General features: G+C 38.8%; 1 protein-coding gene across 2 annotated transcripts; it reads right to left on the bottom strand.

Annotated features, from left to right (window-relative positions):
- Positions 1 to 183: 183 nt before the first annotated feature.
- On the bottom strand, positions 184 to 18,859 carry SAMD8 (sterile alpha motif domain containing 8). 2 transcript variants are annotated; one of them, XM_039553882.1, is made up of 7 exons: positions 18,731 to 18,859; positions 17,371 to 17,523; positions 10,423 to 11,027; positions 8,412 to 8,507; positions 7,595 to 7,712; positions 6,645 to 6,795; positions 184 to 5,760 (listed from the first exon to the last, which is right to left on the bottom strand). In XM_039553882.1, exons 3-7 carry the CDS (start codon positions 10,995 to 10,997, stop codon positions 5,456 to 5,458), a joined length of 1,245 nt encoding a protein of 414 aa, XP_039409816.1. In that variant the 5' UTR covers positions 10,998 to 11,027; positions 17,371 to 17,523; positions 18,731 to 18,859; the 3' UTR covers positions 184 to 5,455. The 2 variants fall into 2 exon arrangements, with proteins under 2 accessions (XP_039409816.1, XP_039409817.1); XM_039553883.1 differs by lacking the exon at positions 17,371 to 17,523.
- Positions 18,860 to 19,916: the final 1,057 nt, after the last annotated feature.

The raw sequence follows: 19,916 nt of genomic DNA, 5'->3' as shown, positions 1-19,916 counted from the left end.
TATGCACATACCTGTAACAGAGTCCCACAGGATGTGCTAATTATATTTTGCCAGCATTACTTACTTCCACACTGAAGGAAGATCTCATAACACCATCACACCTATGCTTAGGAATACTTTCACAGTCACAGTGCTAACAGACAATGAGCCATCATTTTGCATATAAAATAAATTAAGCATTTGTCATCTTTCAAATATTTTATTTTAGTGTTTTTAAATATGTTTAACACAACAAAGATATAAAACAATATATTAATTCAATCTGAGTTTAGAATCAAAATAATATTTACTTATTTACAGTACTCTAAACTTCACTGGCATACTTTCTAGCCATTAGATAACACTATTTTCTCAGAACAAAACTGAAGTAACTTCAGTGTGAAAAGCCTTTGACGTCCTTATTACGTTAAGTACCATGTACAATGCAGTTTGTGGTTTCTCAAACTTGACAAAATTTCTCCTTTTTTGACAAAACTGAATTGGAAGAGCAAAACTAAGTTACAGTTAGTCTTTCTAACTACACAGTCAGGTTGTTGTGCTCCACATTTATCACCTTAAGTTCTTACACATCTATTAGAAATTGGCTTTTAAAATGTGCATGTCACTGAATTATATACATAATACTCACTGCAAATTTGTTAGGATACAACAGGTAAGTCTGCAGGATACTGCTATGTGGAAGGTTCAGTGTTCACAACACCGTAGCGTTTGAGGAGCTGAGAGGGGTTTTTTGCTGTTTTTCTTCATATAATGAATAAGACATCAGTAGATTCACTCTAAAGGACTTTTTTCCCCCAGGAATACTGTTTCAATTAGGATAGTGACAAGGTGGACTTGTCAACTTGATAGATCAGAAATAGTAATTTTATAAATTCGTAGTCTATCAATTAACCCTTATTGTTGAAGTCTACATGCACAAAATAATTCAGAGGGTAAGCTGTCTCACTGCTAGGACTTCTGTCAAGTATACTTCCATCTTGACAAGACTGTGGTGGTTTTTTTAGTTACAGGTCAGATTTTTTTAAAGGTACCCTAGGTTATTAAAGAAAAAAATCAGTATTGTCTGTAGATTACTGCAAATTCTCCCTAACTCTGCAGTAGGAACAACATGGACAGGATGAAAAACTATCCTAGTTGGTTTAAGTTATTTTTGTTACACTCCAGGTCCATAAAACCTACTGTTTGGGGTTTTTTTCCATGACTGATGCTTGAAAACCAAGTGGGCTTTCATACAGCAGAAAACGAGCTAACTAATAATGGACAAGTATATCACTAAGCATGCAAGCAGTGGTTAAAAAACAAGGAGGCATTAATTGCTGCAAAAGGTGTGTACTGGTGTCTGAGTTCAACTCTTTCCTCTTAAACTTTTTGGCACTACATGAGACACAGCTGTACATGAAAGAAGATTATAGGAACCTGTGCTTTTATCCTCTTTGGAGGGTTTCAGTAATTTTAAATGACCTTATTTAACAGGCTTGCATCAAAAATAACTTTTTTTCCCAATCATTTAACTATTTAACCTTGCTTCTTAAAGCAGGTAACTATCAAGGTTTTATTTAGAGTATTTTGGTTTTTTACAGGTTTCTTCTCTCAGAACCCAGTTAAGTAGCAATTTCTTTGAAATTCTATTGGAATGTTTTTTCTACAGTAGATGGAGGGGAAGACATCAGAGAAAACCAAAAATAAAGTGACATTACCTATTCCCATTACTGTAGCAGTATACCGCACACAGTACGCACCTGGCGTTATCCAAAAAAATGTTTAAACTAAAATGTTAACACTCACTGAAGTCAAGACTATTTAGTAATTTGCTTGAAGTTAAGCATACACGACAAGCAGTGCATTTATGAGTTCCAACTCTTGCTAGTCTTGGACATTTAAATACTTCAGGCCTATCTACATTTCTGTACTGACACTTTGTGTAAGTGTTGTCATGTTTGCCACAGGACATGAAGATTATCTGCCTATATGGAAGCTTTCTATAGCATTGTTCAAGCTGAATTGGAGGAACCTTGCCTAAAGATCCTTTCCTAAGTTTTTGTCAGTGTAATCAGAATGTGTTAAAAAACACATCTATGAAGGTCTAATTCTGTGGTGTAATTCATAACCCACTTAAGGGATCGTTCAAAAGTTAAAAACTAAAGGCAAAGAAAGCTATTATAAGAAACTGTATCATAAGGTACAAAAAAAACAAAGAAAAGGGATGGGGGAAGAGCCTGTGTGTTTATCACTTGCAGGTATGTGCGTACAGATCCCCAAAGTAATAAGGAAGAGCTCAACCCTATTGCCAAGTCTCAAATATTACTAAAATTGCTAAGCTAGCAAAAAAAAGTGACCCTCCCCTTCTTTTGTATATACAGTTATTAATTTCAGACTTTGCAACTTGATTCATCTGTGCACTTTGTAGTACTAATGTTGTTAAGACACTTGCACTTGCTGGCATTACACAGCAATTCATTCATTACTCCGAATTCAGATTATGTGGGCACTCACACAGACCACAGAGACAACTTAGCACAAAAGAGGTGCAACCTGTTAAAGGAGAGCAAAAAGACTGGTGTGTGAACATACAGGAAGACATCCCTGAACATACCAAGCATTAAATCCAAGGCCCAATGGTGCTCTGCTGTCTTTACTTAAAAGTGCTTGTCAGCAACAGAAGCAGCAAAATGCTTTTAAAGCACTGGCTCTTTCAAAAGGCAGTACAAAATGTTAAGGCTATCAGTTACTTGCAACTTGTTTCCATCTAATTAACAATAAAGCTTACATTCCCAGCTTTACAGACTGACCTGTGCTCTTTTGCAAGCAAGATCAGATTTTTCTGTCTTCTATCAATTTCAAGCTTTCCTCTTGCATGTTTACAGACAGACAAAACGTACTTCCAAAACAGCAGAGGACAATTATCCTGACAATGTTTTAACCCACTCCAATGCTACCAAAACCAACCTTTTTATATTACTTATCCTGGACTTGGACACCTAGCATCAAGGGAAACAGCACAAAAGAACAAGCTTCTTTAAAAAAAAAAATATAAGCAAGACTGATTTAAAGCAATTTACTTAACAGAATTTGAAAAATTAAATAAGAACAAAGAATCTTTACGTTTCAAAGTATATGAACTTCATTACAAAAAATAATAATATTGAAATGATAGCTTTAGTTTATGTAAACATTGTTACACTGGGCTGTACTTGAAAATCCTCCTGCATATCTAAGTTGTAAAATAATATTTCAGTTTAGATGCAGTTATGCCAGTTACTACTCAAAGGGTTACTTTCAGAATCAACAGCTTTGCAAGTTGAATTGCATACCTCTCCATATAACTCAGATTACAATCCCTCACATCCTGAGAACAGATGCTTCCTAGAGTTTAGAAAAATAGCATTCGTAACTGTGTGCATTGCAAAGGCAAATATAAATTAACAAATAGAGCTCTTTCATTATAAAGTCTCAAGAGGAATGTTCAAATTGCCTTTCTGAAATCAGAAAGTTAAGAGCAGCAAATGGCAAGTCTCGAAATCTTCCAGAATATTTTCTCCTTTTTTTGTTAGTGTAAGCATACTCCCCTAATTTGGATGGCAAAAGCCATCAGGCTATGGTAGATTGAACAATATAGTATTAAACCTGCAATTTTGCTTAAAAATTGGAATGTTACAAATATAAAAACCTCTGGAATAGTACAGTGTACATGTGCTCAACAGAGTTGGCAGAGATATTCCAAGCTGTATAATTCCTCTGCGGAATAGGAGCTAAATTAAGTTACAAAAGTAATGTATTACGAAGAGTGTAAGGTAGTCAAGCTCGTACAATCAAGGTTTATAAAAGGAACACAGCACAGCAAGGAGTAGCCCACAGTAGGTTACAAGCCTCCAAACACGAAACCTTGCAAACTCCAAATGGATTCATTTCTGTGCACACACAAGTACATTGTGCCCATTAAGTCAGCTTGTACCAAGATGGAAAAATGCTTTGTGTAACTTTCTAAAGCTGTGGAAACTTGCTTTGTGTAACTTTCTTACACTTCCTTTTGCACATCTTACCTATTCTGAAATTGCACTAATCAAATTAAAAGGTCTATACCATTTTTTTTTCATTTTGTACCCTCTATCTATCAGTTTTGATTTAGCACAAATCCAATTTCAAGTCTCTACAGACAACATTAGTATTGTCCCCTTACAATCCACTGCCTAAGAGATCACCAATCCTTGCTTATGCATCATGGACTTGGAGTGCTGGTTTGAGGTTTTTGGGGATGTTTTGTTGTGGGTTGTGGTTTGGTTTTTTTCAACAAGCAAAACTCAACTGTTTATGGTACTTTTATCTTTCAGTGTAGTAAATAAGCAACTTAATTTAAGAACATTAGTTTTCATAGTTGTTAGAAAAACATACACTGTGTGTGTTTATATATATAAACTAACATCCTGTGCATATATATATATCCAGAGATATTCACCATATTGTTGACACCAGAGTGCTAAAACATACATCAACATGAGCACTATTTCCAACACTCACTATTATTACTATTCCTGAAAGAGTTACTACATGCATTTTTCCCATCCATTTGCAGGACAGTAAGATACACAAAGACAACTGTTCTGTTTTTCCAATGTTAAAGAACTGCTCCTGAAAAGCATGCATGGGTTTGGGTATAAAGCAATTAAGACCACACAAAAGTTACTTTGTGGCTTTAAAACTCACTAAAGCTAAGTTTACTTTCAGTGGATGTTCCACTTACTTTAACTCATTTAAACACAAAAGGGAAAACTTTCAAGTGCTAGAACAACCATATAGACAACTGACAGACTAGACTAAATAAGTTCTCATGAAAAAATTATCATCACTGCACAGCCATAAGGCAGACTTTCATTTTTGGCAACCTGTATGCAGACCATTTATACTGTCAAGACCTGTAATTTAACAGTTAAGAGACCCTCTCAGCAAGGAGCTATACTGCTTTCTTCATTACGACGCAGACCTCCTCAATCTTTAAATATACACAGTTTGTTTTGAAAATTACATTTATGACTGTTTTAAAAGAAAGGCTTCATAAAGTTCTAATTTTTTCATCAGTATATGTAAAGGCTGGCACTCGGGTAACAGAGATGATCTGGACCTGTAAAGGGTGTATTATATTCAATACAAAAACATATTTGATGTTAATGTTCCATAAACATTCACACAGAACCTTACCAAGGGTAGCAGTATTCTGGTTTATATTCATGCTTCACTGATAGCCTTTACCCATCCCTGCATTGTTTTCTTTTTTCACAAAGAGAAAACAAAACACATCCCTGTAAAGTATGGGAACCCCATTTTATGGCTAAGAATCTAAGAAACAAGGCAAGGAGGAGATCACAGAATGAAAAATGTTACTTGACCTCCTCCTTATAGCTAGCCTTTTAGGATCTTAGTCATAATGCTTCATAAAAATCTGAAGTGACCCCCATAGTCTTCAACCAATTAATCTTTTTAGTATAGTAGGTTTTGAAAAGGGCCAGCAATACTCATTGGGAACAGTCCCATTAACATTGCATTCAAAAAAAGAAAACATTGGAAACCATATCCTTGCTCTCCTACTCTGTTGATATGCTCTAGTATTAGCCAATGTATGGTAATACAAAAAGAGTCTTGTAGTGATGTAAAAGGCAATGAAGACATCTATAGAATAATGTTCATGTGCAGCCAAAATGAAGAAGATTCCAAAGAGATTCAGGACCCAGGACAAGGTGTGCAAGAAGTTCCAGCTCCTTGGTGTATCTAGGAGAAAACAGAAAGTGATTGACCTTGAATGTCTCAAAAATCAGGCCTAGACATTCCAAGTTTTTATACAGGCTTTTCATCCAAAAATGAGATGAAGTTCTCTCTTCATTCAGAAATATTGTATACAGGTCCAATAAATCCAACAAAAACAACCACACAAGTTATATATGTCTATCACTTTGTGACTTCATTTACAAATGCATTTCTGAATTAACAAAAGCATCCTTAAATGCAGAATTCTTTATTCAACCAACTTCTTCTAATGAAAATCATGCTTTATCTATGTTATAAGGAGGAAGATGTAATGGAAGCTATATTACTGTTATTGCAGTCATTCCATCATAGTTGAACTCAAACTAATTATCTTTGCTTGCTATAATATGTATCAAATCACTGTTGGTGGCTACAGAAGGGTAGTACTGTTTCATATATTCTCACTCATTAAGGGGTTTGGTGTTTGGCTTTATGGGTTATACTAAACGTACAGAAACCTCGCCAGGTATTTTGGGTGACAGGAGGCAGTGGCAGATACCTAGGCAAGGGAATAGTAACAGACAATCCGAAGTATCTTCCCAAGTATTCTCCCAGTAGCAAGCCATAAAGCCTTTCTAATTTCTTGGCTCACACGTTCATTGAAAAGTGCCTTATTCATCCCCCCATTCAAGGAGGTGGTGCTCCTTTCCTGCCTGTGACTTGACTGTCACAAACCTGAGAAAGAGCACAGCAATCTGAATTTGTATTTGTTTGCTTAAATGTTACACTTTGAACTTGAGGAGGTCAAGGAGCAGATATTCTTAATACTTAAGGACATTCAAGTGTTTACAGCACTGCTGGCTGTACACGTTCTTAAGGACATTTGAGTATTGACACTCTGTACTTACATTCTGTGACAAAGAAGTTGAGCATGGTCAGGACGACAGTGTGACCACTGAACATATAATCTCCACACGTGTGTACTCCAGTCAGAGTCATTCCAAAGCCACTCCATATTGCAAATGCCCGCTGGAGTTTTGCCCAAACATTGCCATACAACTGAAAAACAGTGACATTAACCTTTACTAAGTTCCAACTCCACTGCCCAAACAGTATGTCCTTAAAGTTAGCTGTATTGCACTGTGTTTAATACCATTTATCATGTTGTGTCTTTTATTAAAATGCAGGTTAGCACACCTTTGGATTTCAGTGTGGCAATGAGTCACATTAGTAACTGCAATCACTAATTGTATTCATCATACCTCTGATGAAAACTGGAATTTAGAGCAGGTATTTTGTTCCAAGTGATTTATCCACAGAGCCTGACATCTTTTTTTTCAATGTTTTCAGCCTCCCAAATGTGTCATTGTCAAGCTTTCCATTTGTTCAGCGCAAACCTCTCCTAACTAAAAATTAGGATGAAACCATAAAATCCCATGTTCTAATGAATATCCCTTATGAGAAGGGGTGAAACAGTAATAGTTTGTTGGGGTTTTTTTCAAAACCACGCAACCAACAAGACAACGAAGCAATTAATTCCCTTTCAGTCATTCTTCATGAAGTCAGTAGCTTAAGTGCACACCTCTTTGATGTACACTCTCTGGTTTACAGTGTGAAACACTCTGAACACCCTTCACCAAATAACCATATACTCTCCAAAGCTGCAAGTGCTTCTAAGACCCCTAGGGATGTTTGCCTGCATATGATAATTAAGGCAAGGGCAAGGAAACAGGAGACAAACACAATGTTCTTAAAAAACACACATCTAACACCATGGTCCCAACAATCTTAATCACATCTTAAGTATTTTTTTACAAAAGGAAACAGGAAAAATAATTGAAAGCATTTGAAGTTTTACCTTTCCAGTACACTGCAAGTGCTGGCCTGGCACCGAGAGTGAGGTAACAAACATTGTAATGCAACGTAATAGAAATACTGTCCCCATGAGGCTGCACAGCCTGCGCAGAAGTATAGATCTGGGAAAGTACACAGGAGCTGAGATCAGGGAAGTTATGATAAAAACATTTCACTTCACCCCAACTTAATCCCATTAAGTCCTGTCATCATTACTGCAAGTTTCACAACACTTTTTTTTTTTTCTAAATTAAGTAGTACTGTAAAAATATGGTTCCACATGACAGGGTGAGACACTGTAGCAAGCTGACTGTCACCAAAAGGTACATCTCCACCTCTGAAGCTACTCTTGTGCTAGCTTTGGCACTCATGCCTTCTGCTGGCAAATTGATAAAAATCAATGAACCAGTGAAAATTTAACTTAAAATATGCATGAAAGCAAAAGCATTTTCTATCCCTCACTGAAAGCAAACTGCCAGGCTGGCTCAGACATCCTGTGGAAATTCATTCTCATAGCACTTTCTTATATACAAAACTGTTACGGTATGTGTGTATAATATACTGAAAACTCTCTGAAATACCTGTGTTCCAAAGGAAATGACTTATAAATATGGTAGGAAAGTTAAGTTCAGATGACTCCTTTGAAAGATTCACAAGCCATCATTCTTGATTAAATCCTCCCTAATCCAAATTAACAGAGATATACTAGGAGTTGACAAGATTCTTACTGAATGGAAATTCTTAAACAATCATCATAAATTCTTGTTATGGTCTTTTCTCTGCATCAAAGGACCAGTTAATTTGGATTTTATAAAATCTACCTGTGTTTGTGAAGCAGAAGAACCAAGAGCCAAATGTAGCAAAGAATTACACCACATACTTCAGTCATAGCAAAAGCCCATGGTATCCTGGGGACGCTAAAAAAAAAAACAAAGCAAGAAAGTTAATACAAAGGCTTAATTAATTTTTTTCCTAGTCTCAGTATTGAAAATACGGGCATATGAAGTTCATTTGCAATCATCTGACAATAGTATAAACTACAGCCAAAAATTCTTTTGTTAGACTGAATGAAACAGAATCTGAAATATATTCAATTACATTATCTCCTTCCTAATAATGTGTTTCCAGCAGATGTTTACACAGAATTCGCTAAGTCAGGGAAAATCCCTAGTATACTCTCTTAATTTACATGACTTACTAACAGGATGTGTTCCTCTACCACTGTTTCACAACAACCTTTTTCATTCTGACAAGAACTTGCATCATGTCAATTATGCTGCTTATGCTTGTAAGAATGCTATGTCAACACAATGAATTAAATACTTCAAGGCCAAAAATCTTAAATACTTGCAATGAAGCAGAACTGCATAGAGAAGTATCAGGGAAAATAAAAATTGTTTTCAAATTTTTAGTGATAATCACTACATGCAAACCTTTCAGCCTTCCCTGTCAAAAGATTTAAGACCTTCTTGCACACATAAGGCACTGTAACAATTTCCACTTTCAGTCACCAAAATACAGATCAACAGATTTAAAGAGAAGCTGCTCCTCATAGTTTTGTGCTCCCCCTGATACAAAGGGGTAGCAAAGCACTGCTCAAACACGAGCTTTGTAGTAATCCCCTCTCATTGTTTTGTGGGCTGCTGCTTTCTGCCCTCCCCCATCCTCCTGCCCACTGAATACCATGGTAGCACCCTGGGAACAAAATCCATAATCCCATAGCTCCTGTTCTCTCTCCCCTCTTCCACTCTGCTGGATGTGGTCTGTCCTTGCTGAGTTTATATATAAATTTATGGGGGATTCTGCACACTTGATCAAAAGATTAGAGTCTTACTGACTTCTTGAAAGTCATTAATGGAAATGGAAATTAATGCAGGAACAGAAAGATCACAAAGGCTCAACTTTTTAACAGTTTAGCTCATATCTTTTAAAACTCTCTAGGCAGTTAAGTTCTCCATGGAGCAAGTGCACTTTCTCAAAGGGAACATTTATCCTCTATTAAACCTGTAGTCAATTACTAGAATTTGACTTTGCCATTGTGTCTCTTCTTTGCCTGAAGTGAAACATTTTCTTTAAAAAAATGAGCAGGTACTGCATAAGTCACAACAGTGGTTTAATACCCTGTTAAAAGAGATGCTGGTCTTTTCATTCTACTTCAGTTTCCTTACACCATGTTCAGCAAGCTGACAGTGGGAAAACAACAAAAATATAGTACCAATGCTGTTCACTTTCTACTTCTTTGCTCACTCACAGACCAAAATATTCCTTTGTCCAAAGTTTTTATATAACAAGACATGTTAAGCTTCATAGCAGGAACTGGATTTCAGAAAATGCATATGGCTGCATATCTGTGCCAGCTGACCATCATGCTTTTTACTAGAATGCAAGGATGCACTAACTAATTACTGTGTTGTAATGAGTTTAGTTCATACATACAACATATAATCTTAGTTGTATGTTGATGGTACAACCATCATATTTCTACCTTTCTTTGAGCTCGGTAATTAAGATACATGCTTACTGAATTGTGAATCCTTTAAAACTAAATATAAACTAGGTAGAACAACAGCTCAATTTATTTTCCCCTAAAACTAAATCTAACTGATTTAGATTTCAGTTAACTAAATCTAGTTATCTAGATCTAACTGATCTAACTGATCCACATTTCAGTCTTAGCAGAAGGATTTGCTAGACTTATTACTGTTTTGCAGAGGCATCTTCTAGAGCAGATGAAACCTTCTTCTACAGCATACGAAACTTTGAAAACAAAGAAAACACAGCCTATATTTTAACCATCACATTACTATTTTGTTTAGAAAGAAAATTTCTTACCTATCTAGAAATATGTCTGGCAGAGGTGGATATGTTTGCATGTCAGGTACTCGCTCGTGTACTATCACCATAACAAATGATGTAAAGCCAAACACTATGAACACATACACACAACTTAAAACTGTCTTCCAATACTCTGGGTCCAGTCTTCGTGTGGCATGTTTGTTTTTTCCATTTGCATATTGATACTGATCACCATTCAAGTCAGTAATTGGTCCATCATAGTCCCGAGGTACTTCACCATTACAAAACCAATCTGCCCCCTGCAGTGACCCAACTGGGCACACTGTGCCAGCGTGCCCATCACTGGTGTAACCCAGCTCTTCCAGGACATCAATATGCTGCTTCTGCAGTTTGCGTATGGACAACATTAGCCTCTTGATGTCCCCCAGGATTTTGATTTCCAGAGGAGGGGATCGTAAATCATACTCAGTAAGAGTCAGCAGTGTAATTCCATCTAGCCTGTGTCTGTTGCACAAAACATCCACATATTCACAGAAGCCTTCTTCCTTCAGCCACTTGGCCACGTTCTTGGTAGTCCAACGTCGAATGCAAAGCTGGTTATTGCCTGCCATCCTCTCCCTTTATCTGCCAAGTACACTGACCTGTTGCATATCCAAGAGACACAACACCAGAAAGGTTAACACAGGTTACTGAAATGCCAGGGTCTTTTGTGCAATTTTAGTAGCCCAAGACATTTTACATAACAAACAGCTAAAAACCAGACCTAATTTCTTAGGTAAGTAATATAAAAAGGCTTTTATTTTCATCAAAGAAAAAATAAATTATCTCATTTGCTCCTAAATAGAAATTTAAAGTTTCCAAGAAGCAGAATATGCCCTAGATGTATCCCATATACTTTTCTAATTTTGTTATAAATAAATAAATCCAGGTTTGTTAATTACATTAGGGAATGAAAATCAAATACTACTCTGTTTAAATATCAGCTTAATCATTAGCCTTTTCCACTGTTTGCAGTTCATCAACTACGCAAGAAAGTATAGCCAGCAAACACACAAAACTGAATTAAAGCTGAAATAATACATTTCAATACAATCCAACGTATCCCACTGGTTAAAAATATATATACTGAAGCTTTGATGACAGGACATTCTCCCACTCCTTCCAAGTAAACACCTATGTCTAGATATCTGCAACAGTATTGAGCTGAAGTATCTTAGTTGTATGTTGATGGTACAACCATCACATTTCTATATTTGTTTGATCTCAGTAATTAAGATATATGCTTACTGAATTATGAATCCTTTAAAATATTCAGCTTTCAAAAATAACATTACTAGGAATGAAGCACTAGCTTAAGCTTCAAAGCATTTTTAAAAGTGATGTGGTAGTAGATAACACAGTAATACACCAAAACTAAAAGAGATGTATTCTCTTCATACAGATTTCTCAATAATTGTGTTCTTACTCTAGAATATTGCTTGGAGGAAGAAGAGACAGCTCAGCAACATTGTAGTCACATGGTGGTGACAAGTCACCAGAACAACAACCAGGAAAAAAGTTAACCACAGGACATTATGTGGAACGCACAACAAAACTTTGAAAGGCTACCGGTGAAGTACTAAAAGGTTTACGCAATGTTAAAGACCCACAGCAGTAGAGAATGGATTTGTGCATAATTTATATTTGGTGGCACATGTACAGCAGCCATCTAAGAAACAGCTACGATTTCACAGCTCTTTTGTACTCAGAAAAACAGTCTAATTAACTAGAATGCTTCAGTCATGCCAACCAAATCTCAGAAAATACAAGGCAGTACAATACACTACTGCCACATACATCATTCAAGGCTTTCAGAATGAAAGCAAGAAAACAGCCTATTTAATCTATTATTTAGCTTCTGCCTATAGTAAACTGGCACTCAAACCCATCATGAATATTCAGCACAGTTCTGCATCTTTTTCAGGGGCACAGTTCTTCCAAAACAGAACCTCTTTCCTTTTCGCTTCTTTTTTAAAGGAGGTACAGTACCTATCATGCTCTTAATATAATTACTGGATTCAACTTTTTCTTCTGGCTTTCATCTAATAGAACCACAAACTATTTTACACTGTATCAGAGAAGATTCAATTTGCCAAATGAGATTTCCCAGCAGTGCAAAAGGAATATTTTAGAAGAAAAATGAGCACACAAATCACACTTACCCTTCTAAAATAATTAAGGGCATGCTACTTCTGAAGATAGACTCTCAGGAGTTGATTGTATATTAACAACGTGTACTTAATTCATTGCTAAAATTTCTCAATACTTCATATACAGTCAATAAGTATATAAGCTTTAATACCTTGATTTAAATAGTTACCAAAAAAAAAAAAAAAAAAACCAAACCTACTACAATACCTGCACATCCTATACATTTCCTTCTCCACATAAAAGGGTATTTTCTCATTTTTATGTTATCTTAGTATTTTTGAAAGTTCAAGACGTTCAAAGGCTCAAAAACAACTGTAACAACTATTTTGGTCACACAGCTAATAAAATAAATTACGACATTTAATTTTCAACTAATCATCAGTTAATTGACCTTTTTTGTACTACATATTTTTACTTTATTCCAGGGTTGCTGTTTAATCCCAGATGGCAAGAAGATTCATTTAGCCACTCGCTCACTCCCACCCACACTGCCGCCAGCCTGCTCCCCCTGCAGTGGGCTGGAGAGGAAAACTGTTAAAAGGTAAACCAAATGGGTTCAGATATGAACAGTTTAATAATGGTAATAAAGTAAAATATAGTAATAGTAGCAATGGAAATAACAAAAAGAGAGAGAACAACATCCAAGAAAGACAAGTGACACACATTACAACTGCTCAGCACCTGCTGACCTTTGCCCAGCCAGGTCCCCAGCAGTGGTCAGCCCCTCCTGGCCAAATCCCCCCTTCATTTATATATCAAGCAGGACATTCCACGGTATGAAATATCCCTTTGGCCAGGTTCAGGTCAGCTGTCCTGGCTGTGCTCTCTCCCAGCTTCTTCTGCACCTCCTCACTGGCAGAGCAGGGGAAACCAAAAACTCCTTGACTTAGGGTCAGCACCACAGAGCAACAACTAAAACATGAGTGTGGTATCAACACTGTTCTTATACTAAATCCAAAACATCCAGTAAAAATAAACAAACTTGAGTTGCTTATCTGAACTTCCAGCTTTCTTTACTCAGAAATACAGATGAAATACTGAAAAAAAAAGTTGTTAATCACAGTGGGTTTTATAACACAGTAATCATCACGAGTTTTTCTAAAAGCAGTGAATGTAAACTCACCACCACAAATACACTCAACTTACTGATACTGTCTTCTAACCAAAGCAGCTTCTGAGGACAAAGGCAGGAAACTGTACCTAACCTAAGTGAATTCCATTCATTTGTCACAAGTCAAGTAGCCTAACAGCAGCCTAGTCTTCCTTCATCTGGCGTTGCCAGAATAAAAATCAACCCTTACCAAATGTGCAGTAAAAGTAACCTTACAAGACTGAATGAGCACACTCATCAAAGGTCACTACGGGCTGGACCTGGGAGAAAGTCTACATTAACCTCAACATGCAACTGATAGGACCTGCTCCTGTTTTTAAATGCTGTAAACAACAAGACACTTAACCGACTGCAAAAGACAAAGAAATGACCACAAAATACAAATTTAAAACATTACACAGAGCAGGTAGCTAATTTCATCTCAACGGCAACAGTTAAATTCATTTTTTAATGACAAAGCAACCTATTTAAACCCTGAAACTACCTTCCCTTGCAGACTACTCTGCAGGTTTGTGGTTTAAAGGGTAAAAAGGTTTAAAGGGTAAAAAGCACTTTCCCTAATAATCATAACACCTGGACTACAATACAGATCCCTGTGTGCTACTACTCCTGTTCATTTTTGAAGCTGAAGAATGCTACATAACTTTTATGCCACTAGACTGCGACCCAAGATTAATGCAGCAGAAGAGGCAAAGTGCCCTAGATAGCTGCATGTGTCTTCTGAAAGGAAACAGCTCTGGTAACTACTTTGCCTTCGACGTTACTGGTTTTATCACTGAAACCAAATAATGGGTAACATTATTTAATGATGAATAACACACATGAGTAACACAAACAAGCACAGACTTAAGCATCAGAGGGCAAAATACACTTTTCACCTGAGATCAGCAATGTCGGTAGCTAGTTAGTTGATTAGTTTCCCGGTACTGTGACTTAACACATAGCAAGATCATCAACAGCACATACTGTGTGTCCCATTTTCTTTCACCAGCCTTTCAATTAACAGCATGAACACAAAGGCATATGTAGAAGTACTTACTTTTTTAAAAGAAAAATGTTACTTCATGAGCCATGAACATTTCTAGAATTTGGTTGGGGCATTTTAAGAAATAAGATGCCTCGGAGAGGCTGCGTATACCCTAGCTGATAGCAAAATTTCCTAGATGTATATTTAAATAGAGAAAATTAACCTCCTTTAACATGACTGTCCATGATTCTATCGTGTTCCCATCTACTGAATTGCTGCCAGTCAAGCAATAATTCCCTAACCTTCCTAGCTTGTAGACTTTGAGACAGTATACTGAGGTAAAAATGTGAACACTTGAATCTGCTTATCACTACTCTAGCCAAGGAAAAGCAGCATTAGTATCACAGTAACATTAGGCTGCAAACTTGATTAGAGCAGAGTCACAGCTGAAGGGTTAAACAACCTAGTTAGGTCTGCAGCAGTTAGCAGAGTGCTGACTGGTTTTGTTTATTCCAGACACATGCAAAAACTATTAGGACCATTACTGCTTTACCACCTGTCCTCAAGTACCTGGGAGAGCCTTGGTGATGTGTCCCTTGATTTTTTTCCCCTAGGTTCAATTCCCACAATCCTTGAGGGAAATTTTGGGAAGAATGCTGAAGCACTATCAGGTCTCAAGTGATTTAACCTACATTTGTGTATGAAGGTTTCAAGCTGCAGTTTGAATATAGGCCATTCCAACTCAGCCCCCCTTCGATGGGTCTGCTGGCTTAGGAGCACATCCCACACCTCCTCAGGGGAGAAGTTGTTCCCTGCAAAGGCTGCTACTTCGCCCATGTGGACAAGGCCCATGCTGGTAGCCTTGGTTCCCCAGCACAAAAAAGCTACACAAAAACCTTGTGCTGAGCCAGCCTGCAATAATAAGGCTACTGTCACACACCAACTTAGCAATGCTCTGCTGGAAAAAGAACACACAGCACTGCCTTGTTATGCAGCACAAGGCTGGGCTACTCTGCTGACTCTGACTTACTTGGGAAACTTGTCACCTGTTCTTCCTGGAAACTAAATTCTTCAGTGCTTATTTAAAGCAAATAGCACCAAAGATTTCACTGCCATATAGCAGTGACTTAGTCCTTACCTTCTAAATGCCACCAGATACGTACAATATGGTATCTTGTGAACAGAAGGACAAAAAGAACACATGCAAAAACAATACATGATTTTTCAACAGTTTTTAAATACAATAGCTACCATACTATATATAAAATTGATCAAACACAGCACAATGCCCACCATGAGACAAATCCCAGTATTTTCCTGAAGCAAGAATACAGTAAGTTCAAATGCATAAATATTGCTGTAAAACTTGCACTGAGTTTTAATTAATAACTTTGGTATCATGAGATGATCAGCAGTAGCTTAACTGTACTCTAAAGTCTTAGTGCTATGCATGTTAAGTAAGATAAGAAATCTCAAAGTAACACTAGTTTAGTCTTAGGTTTTAAGCCATCAAGGAAGATGGGTTTTTTGAGAATTATTTATTGAAGTGCAGCTTGTGGATCAAATATTAGCATATATTCTTAGCAGAGTCTTTCTGTTGAGACACCTCCATGCAAGACTGACAGCAGCTGCTACAGAAAGTCCTGAAAGCTACACATATTTGTCTTAAGAACCACCAAGTACAGTTACATATTTCATCAAAATGAACAGAATACATACTGCTCCCTGACTCTTACACCTCATTAAGCCAAACAGGTTGTATTATACTCAAGTAAACACTAACTCCTAATCTATGAACCAACTAACAAAACAAATTTTTATCCTACTGCCACAATTCAAGGCACACACAAGTGATTTTTAAACAACTGATCAAGTACTCCACCACTTACCTTAGGATGTCATTCATAGTATTTCATTACTATTTATCTAAGTTCTCAAACATTTTACATGCTAAATATCAGGTGTTAAGTATTTTCCCTCCAGTTTCAAGTAATAGTATATCCCTCCTGTAACAGAATGTTGGCCACTCTTTATCCCTATACAATTTAGGAGTAACACAACTAAAGTTTCCTTCTCCCTTTTTCTTCCCACACCTTATCTTACAATGGAAATAGGGGAAGACACAAACAAACTCTCCATCCAAATGAATACCAGAATAATATCTGAAGGCAAACTGTGTTTCATCTTGCTCTCCACAATCATTTACAATCTGATCTTTCTGGTCTAGTGAGAATCTAGTAGACTGCTTCATTTTAGGTGCATTAAAGTAAGTAAGAAATAAAAAACTTCTAAAAGGTATGCGATTATCAAACGTACATACATTATGTAATATGGTTAGTGGATCTCAGCCAGCTAAGTGAGCTGCAAAGGCAAGCTCTATACAAAGAAAAGTGATACTACAGAACCCAAAAGGTTACAATTGCTAGGCCAACCTGTGTTTTTAACAGTATCCTACCAAAATAAACCCTCAACCAGCCAGCAAAAAGAGTATCACATAGAACAGCAAACAAGATAACTTAAAATTGTTGTGCTTTACAAATCTACAGAACATTTCCTTCACATCTAAGCAATAACTACACAACAAAAACTTACAAAACTTCCCAAATTCCTTTCACTTGGAATAAAAATTACTTCACACTAATCCTGCAGGTTAGTTGCACCTTTCTTCTACATCACAGAAAGCAAAAGGAAGAACAAGACACAGGCATTTCCTTACCTATGATATCCAGCAAGAGGCACCCCCTACCAAACAGGAGGGGCGTTTAAATGCCAGGAAATGTCTTCTGAGCTCTTGCCACTCCAGAGCACAGCATGATCAGCTGCTCTGTGGAGGTGGCACAGACACGGTGTCCAGCTGCACGAGGGAGCTCTGTGGAGACAGAGCAGACCTTAGCCAAGTGGAATCTTCCATCAAGTCATCTTACAACACAGAATGAGTGTTGCACATGTAAAATTTTTATAAAATTAATTTTGCAAACTGAAGCCTCAAATACAAAACCATGAGACCACTTCAACTTATTCCAAATGTTAACATTAAAACTACTTCTCATTTGCCTCTTCTTCCATTAGAGAGCTGGAAAAAAACTACCTTTTTGAAGTGTTAGGGGTTTTTTAGTAGCAATCAGCAATGACTAAGTGAATGGTCCGAGGCCACCTAATGTATCAGTAATATAGATTTAAGAGACTGAGTCGGTAACAGTTCCAGTAGTTTCAACCTTCTCATGCTCAGGCCCTAAACTCGCACAAACCCTCTCTCCCACAGACAGAACCCTCCACTTAACCCTGACACTCGAAGAACACACATGCAAACGAGTAACAGCACTGTTCCATGTTGCCTTGTTAGTAATCAAATCCTACATACTCAACAGCATTTTTATTCAAAACTAAACGCTTTGTCCTCAGAAAACATACCAACTTTTTAGAAAAAATTAGGAAGACGCTGAATATCGATTTTGATCCGATCCAACCGTTTGGTTATCTGACTATAAGACTGACACAAGGCATCGTTTCCAGGAACGATCTGTTTGCTGCGGAGGCTGACACGAGAATCAGACACCACACGGGTCCCCTCCGCCCCCGGGCCCCACAACAAACCGCACAGTGCCTGCAGGCCCCGACCCCCGGTGCGAGCCCTGGCCCCGCTCGGCACCCGCCCCACGCCTTCACACGCCTCTCCTAACGAGGCTGACGAAGTTCAGCCCGAAACCAGCACAGCCGGGCACAAGGGCTGACCCCTTCAGCCCGAACACCGCCGGCGACATCGCCCCAGCGCGCAGCTGGTGCTCCCGGGCCGGGCGCTCGCTCTCGGCAGAGATGTGTCCGGGCCAGGTGGGCGCGGTAATTACAGCGGAGGGGATTTTAGCGCAGGCAACACAGCACAGGAGGCTCGTCCCGCCCGGTAGGCGAAGCTGTTCTCCTCCCGCACAGCCTCTGCAGCGGGGCAGCCCTTTCCCCCCGCGACCCGCCCGCACCCGGGGCGCGCACACGCCGCAGCAGGGAAAGCGACGGGGACCCGGTGGGCTCCCACCTGCGGGGCGGCCCCCGCGGGAAAAGCCCCGCAGCCCGCCCCGCCTCACCTGCCGCCGAATGGCGGTGCCGCCGCGCCGGCTCTGGGCGCTGCGGCAGCGGCTCCTCCGCGCCCTCCCTCTGCCCGCGCCTCTCCTCGGCGGCGGCGGCGGCCACCGCCACCCCCCATCCCCCGTCCGGAAGCGGCGGCGGCAGCGCCGGCGGGCGGTGGCGGAAGGGGCGGGACGGGGCGGAAGGACGGGGCCCCTGCCAGGAGGGGCTTCGAGTTGTGGGAGACGCTTGAAATCACGGGTCGGCAGAGCTCCGCGTCCTTCATCTCAGGGCATATGCCAGAACAAAATAACAGAGGAAACTTACAGAACCCTCATACTGTCAGTCCTCATATCGAGCACTCACTACAAAACATTTCAGTTGCACCATATTCTTTTCTGATGTCTGTAGAAAAATAATAAAACTGGCTGTCAGCACTTGGCTGACAGCGCTCAGTCATTTATCCACGGGGATCCAAAGCACAGATGTGAACAGCACACACGACTTAAGAAAGCTTCAGCAAGGCACCGTAACTTCGGGAGCTCCACAACCTATAAATAATACAAATGGAGGGGATAGAAGGACACAGATTAGAAACAAATTGCCCCAGAAATAAAATTATTTTGGATACCAACTGTCTGGGGTAGCAGCCAGCCCTTTGCAACAGTTTGAGGAACATTCAGAACTTGTTTTGTTGATGATGTAATTACTATGAAGTCCAAGACAAGTTTAAGTTGCAGCTTCAGTGGAAATACAAAGGAGGTGCCAGCGTACCTCCCTGAAGTTAATGACACTAGCCTTTTCAGAGAAAGTGGCCTTGAGATCTTTGTTCTTAAAAAAAAAAGGATCTATTGCAAAGCTTGTATGCTGCTATAGTGAAACAAGGAAATTTTGCATTTCAAAATGCCTCAAAGCTCAGTCAAGTCGTCGAGTCATCGAGCAATCGAATGCAAATATGCACTCTTGTACTATCTCAGTTGTAATGGGCTATCTATCTACCGGGTGCTCAGAGCAGAAACCGTCAAGAACGTCTCACAGAAGCCGTGAGAACATCGAGCCGTGAGGCTCCTTTCCACAAGCCCTGGTACTGGTTCAGAGAAGCTTATATCTAAGCAGTCTGTTCTGTTCTGCTTTTGTATTTTACACTAAGTGATCTGTAGTTTCCCAAAATGAGTTGCTGAAGTTGGAGGGAATGTTCTACTTTCT

Source organism: Corvus cornix, chromosome 6, assembly GCF_000738735.6.
Source record: "Corvus cornix cornix isolate S_Up_H32 chromosome 6, ASM73873v5, whole genome shotgun sequence".
NCBI lineage: Eukaryota > Metazoa > Chordata > Aves > Passeriformes > Corvidae > Corvus > Corvus cornix.
This window is presented reverse-complemented; position numbering and strand designations above follow the sequence as displayed.

Coding starts and splice junctions, on each gene's coding strand:
- SAMD8 (XM_039553882.1), bottom strand. CDS start 10,997: ATGGCAGGCAATAACCAGCTTTGCATTCGACGTTGGACTACCAAGAAC. Junction 6,796..7,594: donor ACTTGCAGTGTACTGGAAAG/GTAAAACTTCAA, acceptor ACTGTTTTTCAG/TTGTATGGCAATGTTTGGGC. Junction 5,761..6,644: donor CAACTTCTTTGTCACAGAAT/GTAAGTACAGAG, acceptor GTTTTCTCCTAG/ATACACCAAGGAGCTGGAAC.